General features: G+C 38.4%; 1 protein-coding gene across 18 annotated transcripts in view; it reads left to right on the top strand.

The window, feature by feature from the left end:
* FTCDNL1 (formiminotransferase cyclodeaminase N-terminal like) overlaps positions 1 to 12,703 on the top strand; it is a 175,388-nt gene that overhangs the window by 76,182 nt on the left and 86,503 nt on the right. For 5 of the 18 annotated variants that reach the window (XM_082397432.1, XM_082397434.1, XM_082397433.1 and 2 more), the window contains one exon: positions 8,312 to 9,242. The exons of 9 other annotated variants lie outside the window; for them this stretch is intronic. In XM_082397432.1, the coding sequence (XP_082253558.1) occupies positions 8,312 to 8,748 (437 nt within the window). In that variant the 3' untranslated portion in view covers positions 8,749 to 9,242. Of the gene's footprint in view, positions 1 to 4,994; positions 5,152 to 8,311; positions 9,243 to 11,918; positions 12,058 to 12,703 lie in introns of those variants that run through there. 4 more of the 18 variants (XR_014246131.1, XR_014246132.1, XM_082397425.1 and 1 more) reach the window with 3 other exon arrangements.

Raw genomic sequence — 12,703 nt, forward strand, 5'->3', positions numbered from 1 at the left:
AAAGGATTATTTCACAAACCTAGTCAGCGCAGTGCCCGGTGACTGGGATTACAGTCAGTGGACAGGAATTAGAAGCAGGGATCCTAGTGCTAGAGAACAGAACTGGCTTTAGTGTTGGATTAGGCAGTCCCTGGAAAAGCTTCATTCTCATTTCTGCATTGCTATGAGACTGAATGGGTCAGTATTTGGGGAGAACTTTAGAGAACTCTAAAAAGCATATCTGAGTTAAAGACTAAATGTTCATGTTATCACTAATCATATTCAATCTTCTAAGAACAAACTTGGTTTGTAATTGTCTAAACCAAAGTGAACACTGCTCCCGCATCTCACCTAATGATCGTCTGGGGTTGGGATAATCTCACCCATTTTACATTGTTTGATTGGAATGGACAAGCCATTGGGATTTCTAATTTCTTCTCTATTTTTGCTCCATGTGGAGATCTTTGATTTACATGGAGAATTTCATCAACATCTGAAAATCCTAAGTTTACTTTAAAATGCCAAGATGGGCACAAAAATGTTTAAAGATGGTATTTTAAAGGTAATATTTGATACTGGTAAAGATGTAGTTAGAGGCGCTCATGCTACTAACGGTAGCATCGACTAGTATAAACTTTTTGGAAGTGAGTTGGTGATGTGTATAAAGAGCTCCAAGAATATATGTAACTGCTTTGCAGAAATTCTAGTTCTAGTGATAGATTTATCTTAAAGAAATAGATTTATTCCTGAGGAAATAATAAAAGGTACATGTACTTATGCACGAGTGTGTTTATCAAAGAACTATTTATAATAGTAAATACGGGAAACAATGTAAATGTTCAGTATTTGAGAGTGATTATTAAATAGGCTATACCTAGGTGAAAGACTATTATGCAAGCAATTAAGTGTGAAGGTTTGGAAGAATTTTTAGAGACTTGAAAAATACAATACCACGTAGAGAGAATTTGCAGTTTATTAATTAATGCAACAAATATTTATTAAGTACCTAGTATGTGCTAGGCACTATCGTCAGTGGGAAAAATAGAATTTATTTGCCCTCAAAGAATTTACATTCCAGGGACTTCCCTGGTGGCGCCCGTGGTTAAGAATCTGCCTGCCAGTGCAGGGGACACAGGTTCAAGCCCTGGTCCGGGAAGATTCCACATGCCGCGGAGCAACCAAGCCCATGCGCCACAACTACTGAGCCTGTGCTCTAGAGCCCGCAAGCCACAACTACTGAGCTTGTGCTCTAGAGCCCACGAGCCACAACCACTGAAGCCCACGCACCTAGAGCCCGTGCTCCGCAACAAGAGAAGCCACTGCAATGAGAAGCCCGCGGACCACAGCGAAGAGTAGCCCCCACTCGCCGCAACTAGAGAAAACCTGCGAGCAACAACGAAGACTCAAAGCAGCCAAAAAAAAAAGAGTTTACATTCCAGTGGGGAAGGGGTGAAGAGAGAGACAGTAAATAACAAGCTTAATAAATAAAGAATGATATAGTATGTTAGAAAATAAATGCTACAGCCAAAAAAAAAAACTGAACAGGACAGTGGGAATCATGTGTCTGGGATGGGAGTGAACTACAGTTTTTAAATGGGATAAACCAAAGTAGGCCTCATAGTGAAGGCAGTGTTGGAGCAAAGACTGGGAGAGAAGCAGTTAGCCACGTGGAGATGTGGACAGGAGTCTCAGGCAGAGAGAACAGCCAGTGTCAAGGCCAGAGGGTATAAAGTAGTATAAACAGTATGATCTCAATATTGTAAAATATATGTATGCATCTATTTATTTTATTTAGTTATATATTTGTAAGAAAAGTGTTTTTAAATTCTTAAAGCTTTCAACTTATTTTCATTATTTCTCTAAATTGATTTGATCTTGTGATTACTTTCCATCATCTTTCATAAAGGGTAATTATTGAGGTTTATCAATGGTCAGTTTATAAAAGCTGGGTTTCAATGCATTCATTCAGATTGCTGATGAAAGATTTAAGATAAGAAGGGAAAAGTAGCACAACTTTCTCCTCCGTATGTCTTTTTTGCTAATATCTCCTGCTAAGTGGCAGAATCCTCAGTTTGTGCAAAAAACATGAAAATTATAAGTTGCCAAGGCTAGGTAGACGGTTATTCATTGAGAGACACCTCACTTAATAGGCTCAAAGCAGATTCTAATAGAAAAGTAAAATGTTTCAGAGAGGAACAGTGAATAAAGGATATGGATAAACAGTTTCTAATATTTCATGAACAAGATTATAATTCGAGTTTAAGACACATAATCAACCGAAATCTTAGGTTACCTTACTTGCACGAATTATCTCTTAAGAAACACTTAGTAAGAAGGAGTAAAATGTTTTCATTTTTAAAAGTAATATCTACTGAAGGAGAATTTCTAGCACCTCTGTCATTAGGGTAGAAATGTTATTCATCTAATTTTTCAGTGAATTTAGTTCCTAACTATGGCGATTTCCCTCCTTATTTTTAAATTTAATGGCTTTATATATTTTTCTAACATTTTTTATTTACATCAGTGTTTCTCAACATAGTTTTCCACTCCTCCCATCAAAACAGAAAAGCTTCAACACATTGCTATATTTATTTCTTTTCCTAAAAAAATTAAATAGAAATGATTGGTGCTATCAACTGAACACTTACAGTTAACTTTCCAGTGACAAAGTAATCTACACAGTACCTGAGAGGAAGCAGAATCTATAAGGGAACAGGTTTCTGTTTTGAAGTTCCCTGAGAATATTATAAACAGAAGAGAAAAAAGTGAGCTCAGAAATGATTAACACCCATAGTCAGTGCCAAACACACAAAATCTTTTAAACCAAATTCCTTTTAAAAGTTTGTAGTTGGCCAGCTCGTGAGGAACATAAATAAGGACAAAGCAGTAATAGTTGATACTTTTAGATCTATAAATAAATACTTTATACATATATATTTTAAAACCCTAAACATTTATAGGATAATTTAAACACCGCTGGCTGATATATGACTGGCCTGCATATATGCATCATTGTTTAAAAATAGAGGGACAATTCTTTGAACTATAGTTTCATATGATGCCTTAGGAATCATAGTGGAGGTAATTGGCACATCTTGGAATCAAGGACTTCTGTTTAGTTATTTCAGTGGGTTAGTGAGCGCTGTCCCTGCTTACTTCTGTCTCAGTAAATGAGAAGTTGCAGCATCAGGCACTTTTCTTGACATTGAATAATGCCATTTACTTCACACCCAAAATTTTACCTAGTCTTTGAAAAATAATTTCTAGTTTTAGAATGAGTCCTGTTTTGAGGAACCTATTTTCATAATTTTCTACATTTGCTTGTAAATCTAGTTGGAGTGATGGAAGATGAAAGTTTCAATGTGTAATTAAGTGTGTAACCTGTAATAGAAGCATGAAGGACTTTGCTTTTGTCTCTGCATGAGCTGGTGAAAGACACTGTTCTCCTATAGAAAACCTGGGAGCAGGCAGGTCACCAGAGGTTCCTTTCAACTGGACTGGCTTCATTCCATTATGATATTAACATGTTATCTACCTCTGTGATTTCCTCTCTGAAGTACTGTTACTCTGAAAGATTCGGAGTTGAGAAATTGAGGCTCACAATTCCTTGCAGAGTGGGAAAACGTCATAGCCATTTTGCTGAAAGGCAGCTGAGCAGAGGCAGTGTCCCTGAAGAGGTAGAACTTGAATTCAGACCCACGGGGAGCCATTGCCGGCCCTATGCCACACAGTGTCACTCAGCTTTCTTTTCTGTGGATTTGGCCACATGCATAAGAGTCCTGCATTCTTCCCGCCATGGGAGTATTGGACTTAGCAATTATGTTTGAGTTTTATGGCTTTAGTCATCAAATGTCCTGTTTCAGCTGTGGTTTCTCTTTAGTACATGTTCTAAAAAATTTAAAATACCAATTCGTAATGATGACTAATTGCTTTTGGTGTAATAACAGCTGTTTATATTTTTGAACCTGAGTTCCAAGTCTGTTGTCTTACTCTGTTTGTTAGTCTGAAGCAAGGACCACATTTAGGCTAGGTTTTATCTTATTTTAACCTTCATGTTTTTACACCCAGTAACCTGCATGGTTCCTGGAACTCAGCAGGTTTTCAGTAAAAACATATTTAATGAGGGAGTCGCACATTAGTTCATGAGAATCTCTTTATTTATTCAAACTGTAATGTAATCCACAAATTTGCAGTTCTCTCTTCAGATATAAAAATGCCAAATATCCCAAAGCACCACCTCGGCTCTCTCCTCATGCATCTTTTAAAACTAAGCCACCAGAGGGGAACTTAATATGATAAATAGAACTTCTAAATACATCCCTTAGCAACTTCTGACTCCCTAAAATGAAATCCTTTCTGTGGAGGAAAATATATAGAATCTTTTCACCATTAATTGATTGAAGATGATGGCACCTGGAACTATTTTTGAGAATAATTTTGATCTAAAGGGAAAAAGAAATACATGTGTTTCTTTTGAGTGCTGCTTTTTCATTTTTCTAATGGGCTCTTCACTATTGTTTTGTCTGAATGCAGTTTTTTATTTGTGTTATTCCAGACATGGTCCTACCGCAAGCATCTTTAAACCAGACATTAATAGCATAGTTCACAGTCATTACTGCCAGTGCTCAAACACAAATATTGCATTTGTGTTTGCAAAAGCTACACATCAGATGTTAATTAAGTGCATTTGTTTTTTTTATGCTTAAACAATCTGGCATAAAGAGTTTACATCTATATCAGTTCACCATAAGGTCTCTACAATATCTGAATCACCAGCCGTACAGTATATGATAAATACAGTGTTTCCACACAAGAAAATAACAGAATTGTCAGGAAAACATCAGGCCTGTTATATTTCCCTGTGAAATAATAGCAACTGAATCTCAGTTTCTTTTTCTTTTTGATAAAAAAAGTATTTAACTAGGAGTAAACACCAATATTTAGAATGATAAATTTTTCATTAAAGAACACATGGAAAGTGAAATCATACCAAAGATTTTTTTCCTTGTTTTTAGCTTGCTTCAGGGCGTTGTGACAGTTGCGTTGGAATAAAATTGGAATTTCAGCTCTGCAGTGAGGAGATTCATGCTGCCGCCAGAGCAGCCGAGTGCCAATCTGCGGGAGGCAGGAGCGGGGCGAGACCACAAACTGAGAAACAAACTTTCACATCAGGTTTCTAATTTTAGAGCAAAAAATGGAATTACTTTAATTATATGACATTTAACTAGAAATACGATTTTCTGGGATTAATTACCTCCCTTATTTAAAAAATCTTTACTAAGTTTAAACTAGCATAAAAAAATCAAATTCAGCATTTCATGTAAGGTCAGTGGGACTGCTGGATTTAAATGCAGAATTTGATTCATTAGAATTGGATCACCATATTGGTGTTAGACTTGGGAAGGATTAAATGGAGGAGTTAGAAATGCGTGCATTTGGGCAGAAAGCAGTTTCTCTTCTTTTCTTTTCTTTTCTTTTCTTTCTCCCTTTCTTTCTTCCTTTCTTTTCTTTCTTTTTTTCTTTCTAAGAAATGGGTCATGACCTCACAACCTCTCAGGGAGGATACTACTACCTGATTAGGCCAGAAACTTCTCAGCTTCATTGACTATCTCTGTTTATTCACTGCTTGAATAAGATATAATGATAAAACAAAATCAATTATTGTATAATTAAAGTTCAATAGAAGTATTTAAGGGACTTCCCTGGTGGCGCAGTGGTTAAGAATCCGCCTGCCAATGCAGGGGACACGGGTTCAATCCCTGGTCTGGGAAGATCCCACATGCCGCGGGGCAACTAAGCCCGTGCGCCGCAACTACTGAGCCTGTGCTCTACAGCCTGCGAGCCACAACTACTGAGCCCGTGTGCCACAACTACTGAAGCCCGCACACCTAGAGCCCATGCTCCGCAACCAGAGAAGCCACCGCAATGAGAAGCCTGTGCACCGCAACAAACGGTAGCCCCCGCTCGCTGCAACTAGAGAAAGCCCATGCACAGCAACAGAGACCCAATGCAGCCAAAAATAAATAAATAAATTAATTAATTAATTAATTTTAAAAAAGAATTTCAAACACACATAACAAGAGCATATACAAAAGAAATGATTATTCTGTGTTGTTTGTGATTACTCTTATTTTATTTAGAAGAGAATATAAAAGTTACATCTAATGTTCAATTTTATTTTTCTAAGAAATAATTAACTTTAAAGTATGCTTTTGAAGGAATTTTTTAAGTAGAGTTTTATTTTAATTAAGTAAATCAGTGTTGGGACAAGTGAATTCTTTATGGCACTCTTGTGCTCTGGACTTAACATCTAAGCTTATTCTACATCTAATAACTTATCTTAGGTAATGAGTTCATTTATTAGCAAGAATGATCAATTTTAGAAATTCTGTGACAAAAGGTACAGTTATTAGGTACATGGTGGTAACAGGCGCCTTGGAATCTGCTGGATGGGGGATTCAGGAAAAAGTCCCATGTCTTTAGGGAGGGAATGGTCCACGCCACCATACTGTGGGGAGGAAGAGCCCTGGGTCCATGTGAACGAACTTTCCTTGGAAGTGACTAGCTCCCCCAAGGTGATAACTTACATATGAATATCTGAATGTTGACTGGGCATATCAAAGTTCTGGTATAGCAAAGCACAATAGGCCCAATAAGTATTTTGAATAGTATCAATACTTAGTATAACCCAATATATGAATACATACTTTTCAGCAAAATCTGAGTGTGATCTAGCTATTTGTTTGAATAATGATAAAGATGAGGCCACTTCTTGAGTCAGAATAGGGTATGTATATCAGATATGAGAAAATGGGACTGTTTGTAACATTACCTGTTGAGGGGTAGAGGAGAGAGAAACCATGCTTGGATGCTTTCCATTAATGAATGACATTAGCATTGACAAGAAAAATTTCCAATTGTACTCTGTGAAATGTTAAAACTGATATAATTCTCAAAGATACTTAGAGTAAGTGATTGGTGTATGAGGTTGAGAGAGATATGTATTGACTGTTAGGAAATTTAATTTTTATGAAATAAGTATTATGGAGAAATACTGTAATCTGATTCATTCCTGCAGAATTCCCAGTAGGAAGAGGCCCAGCCTCGGGAGTTGAAATGTTTCATTATGTACATGTGTGGGAAAAAGATGAAATGTGGTTTCCGTGTGCTGATTTTCTGTAAAGCGTCTATTAGTATGAGAGTACCCAGGCTAGGCAGCAAAGCCTCCGAACCACGACTGTCTAGGGGAAAGTGAATTCAGCAGGATCTCTCACTGGATACTGACACCATGAGCAATAAGTTTGAAAGTAGCAAGAAAAAGCATTGGCAGTAAAATAATGTTGGAATAGTAGCTAAAGAATTGTCTTATGCTGAAGGTGAGGTCAGCCTTTTATCCCTCATCAATCCCTAGTCACTTTGCTTTTAGAAATGTAAAGTTCCCCCAAAATGAAGAAACTGCAAACCTAAGCTTTTTATACCAATGCTAATTTAACCAAGTTGTCCATCTTATAATGTAGACTATAATTAGAGCAGGGCTATTTATGTAACATGAGCTGCATCATCCCCAAGGCAGGGAAAAGCAGGACAGTTGCCCCTGGGCTCTAGAGTAACTGGGCTCTGGAGTAGCAATGGCAGTCCCAGTCCCTTGGGAAACTGGGGATGGAAGAAAGAGATGCCTCCAACTGATTATACCAAGAAGGTATACATAGCACCCCAAACCCTGCCCTGCCAAACCCACATGGTCATGAGACACAAGAGTCCCTTTGTCCTTCCCAGTTCCAAGACTGTCACTTTTTAGTGACCTCCTTTCCTAGCCAAGACTGTTGCTGAGGTTCATTTGAATCCGATCTTAACCTAGCTCAGTGATGACAGGTCTGTGTTTGGGGTGGAAGGGATGGGTACAGAGTGTGATTTATTCCTGTCTCCCAGACCCGTAGTCCTGGCACTGAATTCCAGCCCCTGTGGAGATGGCCTTGGAAATGAATGGAAGGCCAAGACATTTTGCTGCTGTTGATATTTAATTTTCAAATGTTCCTTTTGAAATATCTGTTGATACTTGAGAAAGTCTGGGCTTTTCTTAACCATTCTAGAAAAAACATCCAGATACATTTAGAGTAGATAAAAGTATCTGCTTATAGCTCAAATAACTCTTGTTATTAAAAATATGTATGACCTTTAGACAATTCTGGAGTTGATAATGAGGAGTATTTGTGTATTATTTTAAAATAAAACCAAGTAAAGGAAACTCCTTGGATTAAAATTGGGTAAAAAATAGAATCTTCAAAATGAGGCTTTCGCTTTGCTTGATTAACATGCTTTTCTAATGATTTAGGCATCGGCGCTAGCCCATATGTGATGAACTGCAATATTACCATAGATTCTCAAGACTTGGCTCTGGGAAAAGAGATCGCTAGTGCCATTCGGGGCTCAAATGTGAATGGATTGAAGGGCGTCCAAACGATGGCTTTTCCTCACGAAGGGAAAATTGAGATAGCTTGCAATGTAGAGAGTTTTGAAGATCAAGAAGTTACAGAAACCTCAGAAGGCTCTCAATACATGGCTTACAGTGTCCTTGGGGACCATTTTTATTATGTATCTCCTCATTACATAGAAGCTCAAGTTAAAAAATTGGCAAGTGATCGGGGAATCGGTACTACAGGGAGAGCATTAATTGGATTTACACCCCAAGAGTGCAAGAACTGTGCTGAATATGCTATTAAGGAAGGTATCGGGGAGTTCTGGAAGATACGCAGAGGCATTTTCATGTGATCCAATCTAAGGCTTCATTGAAATTGTAAGGAAAAAGTATCAGCCATTACAGAATTTTCTTTTGGCCAGTGAAGACGAGTGGAAGATCCAAGAGCTTGGTTCCAGCTGTGAATTGGAAAACTGGAAGCATTCTCTGTCCAGTGACAACAACAGATGTTTATAGATTGTCCATAATCGCCTTATGATATTTCTAGTCGTCATTAAAACTTCGTGAAATCCTCTTCTGTATCAAGTTCATGCACTTGCATGTACTAGAAGCCCTCCTGAATCAGCTGGGTAAAATGGCCATCGTTGCCAAATCGTCTTTAATTATCATGAAATAAACTAAAAAACGGACTCAATTTATTTGGTTTTCCTGACCTCTCTATTCCAGAGTCCTGTATTCAACTCTCATTTTTTAAGTAATCATTTTTTTAATGTGCACTTTTAAAAATCAAGTACTAAGTAACTAAAAAATGGGGAGACTTATAAAATAAAATTACTCTTTCGAAGCATGATTGTTCTTTTCTGCCTTGTTTGGGATGACCCACTGTTCGTTCTGGAGATAACTCCAAAAAGCCAGATTTGTCTAATTTTTTTATGTTTATGTGGGAAAGTGGAATGATGGTGTTGGGCGTGACTTCAAGGGGTTGTATTTATCCTTTTTGGAATTTAAATGGGAAGTCTGAAGGTTTAGGGGATTTATTGCTCTTGAGCAAAAAGAAGGGTTTTGGTGGAAGAATTTTATTTGAAAGAAATCAAAATAGGTTGCCTCTTTGTGAACTAAAAGAAGCCACCACTTGCTGGTTCTGGCAATTTTATGTAAATCCTTAGTGCTTATAATTCTTTGGTACAAGGTGCTTTCCGTTCGTAAAGCACAAAGAAATGAATTTTTCCATAGATTTTGTTTAGCAAGAAAGATTATGGTCTTGTTTAATAAGAGCACATAATGTGAATTTATTTTAAGTAATAAAAATAAAAAAGAGGTTGAACTCAGTCTTTTTATAGGATCCAGTAATCTATCCTAATATATTTTTTTGACTTACATTTGACTCTTGACTGTGATTGCATTAATTGTGTTTCAGAATTATGCTTTTTTTTGGGTGTTTTCTTTTTGCTGTTAATATAAATACAACAAAGATGGAGAAATGATGGAACCAGGTGTGGTTTTCAGGTGTAAGGAAGTTTAGTTGCTGTGATGAAGAGAGCAGATGCTCTCCAGGTAGACCCAGTGAGTCTGGGAGAGCTGAGAAGCAGTCATGCCTCGTTTTTCTCTTGCTTTGGCAGAGGCCATGTGGCCTAGTAGGACAAGCGCTGGACAGTGGATTCTGGCTTGGGTTCTGGTCCTTGCTCTTACCTTCCCCGTAGGCATAGTTTCATTGCCTATAAAATAGGGAAAAGGGTTCCCACTCAGATTGTGTTCTAGGGGATAAATGGAAGTACTTTGTAAGGTGTAATGTAAAAATGAAATATATTAACACTCTTTCCAGATCTCTTCTAGAGCTTTGCTTCAGTTTTGGTCATCAATATTAAACACATGAGAGAGGGTACAAGCACAGGTTGTCACTGAGTCATTTGGGGTTGTAGTAGGAGTTGATTCATTTGCCACTTACCTGGATTAACCTCTCCAGATTCGTATCACTGCATTCTAGACTGCCAGTTTTGAGCAAGGCCTATACACAACCAAACATCTATTTAATGGGTGTACAGAGTTTCAGTTTTTGAAGGTGAAAAAATAATTCTGGAGATGGATAGTGGTGATGGTTGTACAATAATATGAATACTTAATGCCACTGAACTACACACTTAAAAATGGTTAAAATGGTAAATTTTATGTATATTTTACCACAATTAATTACTAAAAATTATATATTAATTTCATAAAAATTTTAAAAAACACAAAAAACAAACATCTGAATAAGACAATTTCACTAAGCCCACACTTTCTAAATAAAATTTTGTCAAATTTCTAATATCCATTAAAGTGTACAAACATATAAGATCTGTTTTTTCCTTTTTAATCTATTATGATGGACTTGGGCACTACGTGAGGCCTAGTTAATGGTTTAAAATGGAGTTGATTAAATTTGGCATTTGATCCAGCTGTCTATTTAAGACAATAATTTACTATTTTTGTTATAAACAATTTTCAAAACCAGCGCAACCTCACATCTTACCACTTGTTCATATTCTAATTTTGCTGTTTTTTCTATTGTCTTTCTCTCTTCCCCTTCTCCCTTGCTCCACCATGGTTCTTTAGAAAATCTGAAACAGCTGTAAGTTGCTGAAGGTTTATCCTTTGGACGGATGTGGCATCATCAGCTCTCTCTATGTATGAGCTGGCAGAAGTAGCCGGGATGGATCTATAACAATAAGGATTATCAAATTGGGTTGAGAAAAATCTGACCAAACAAACTAACAAATACCCTGATTCATATTAACCTTTTCTCATATTACTCTCTTAGAAACAGACCAACACTTTGTGCAAATGTTTCTGCAGTATTTTTTCCATCGGACCTCAAAGTGGACATTGTATGGAATGTGGCTTCATAGCTTGTTTAACCCCCATCTCCTGCCAGATGACTTTGCCCATGACTTGTGCCAATTGTAAATGGGACAAAATCGATGTGGACAAATAGAGTTTACATTTTGTTAACTCTTTAGTGTTTTTTACTCTACCCCACTTTAAACTTCAAGTTTTAGTTTCTTAGAAGAGGGACAAGGAAAGCAAAAAGCTAGGCTGTGAGGTGATAAGGGCTTTTGTTGTTGGTGCGGCGGGGGCTGTCATTTGTTTCCAACCTGAACCTGGGCTTGACTCCACAAGTTAAAATGTCTTTAACATAAGGGGGAGGGACGGGCTAAGTAAAATATAACTGTAAAATAAGACAAAATGGGGGGTGATATTTTCATTCCTCAACATAATGAAAAGCCTTGCTCTGTAATTGGTTTGTACCGTCTTGGAAGTGGCGTCCATGGACCACAAAGGACCACTCTATGAGAGATCTGCAAGGAATTTATCATTCCCTCTGGCTGAGCCAAAGCAGGCTTGATATACAGTTTTGTTTAGTATAAATATTCTCATGTTACTGTTTACTCTGTGGGGATATGAGGATCTCACTGACAGGGTACGTGCTCCACTGCCTTGCTTTTAAAAGGCATTTTATTTGACTCTTTTGTTTGTACTTGCCCAGAAACTTCAGAGAATGGCCCAGGAACTTGTTTGATAAGCATCCAGACCATGCTCCCGGAGTATGTCGCGCTTGGGGGTTCGAAAAGCTTATTGTTTTAAGCAGGCCCGCACATGGCTTCGAAGGAGCCCATTTTTCATAGGTAAGAACAGTTAGGCCGCTAACAGCAATCCCTTAGAGCGCTCCTCTAAGGTACAAGGAAAGGTGCTGGTGAAGCGTGGCTCTGGTTGAACTCAGCCTGACGTTGGATTACTCTGTCACTTCTTTTGCCCATTTTGCAGTATTTTGCGGCTCATTAGTTTGTCGTGAGTTACGATGAGCGACAGAGACCTAAACATGGGATGAATTTCTCTTTCTAAATGCGTAGTGCGCGCATGGTCCAGCTTTGGTCTCTCAGCCCCACGCCAACCCTCACCTCTGCTGCTTTATGCCACCAGGACTGTGCCGTTAGGCTCCGCCTCTCAGGGGAGCTGGACAGGGCGGCTGCAGGGCTGAAGGAGGAGAGGGGCTTTTGCTGTTTCAAGTTGCTTCCCGTTTCGGGCAGCCCCACCCGCAGCAGTGGCTCTTGACCTGACAGTGGCTCTTGGTTCCAGGCTCCAGCTTTTTGCTCCTGTCACTTTGAGAACTGGCCTCGATGTCCGCTCAGCAGCGCCGGCAGTGGCTGAGCCCCGGCTCTGCGAGGCCTCTCTAGGCTTCTAGACTCTGAGAACCCTGCCCCCTCCCTTTGTTCCTCCAGCCTTGGGGCGTAGTGCTTCCTGCAGTTTTTTTTTTATCTCTGGGCACCACGT

This window comes from Balaenoptera borealis, assembly GCF_965194805.1.
Source record: "Balaenoptera borealis genome assembly, chromosome: 6".
Lineage (NCBI taxonomy): Eukaryota > Metazoa > Chordata > Mammalia > Artiodactyla > Balaenopteridae > Balaenoptera > Balaenoptera borealis.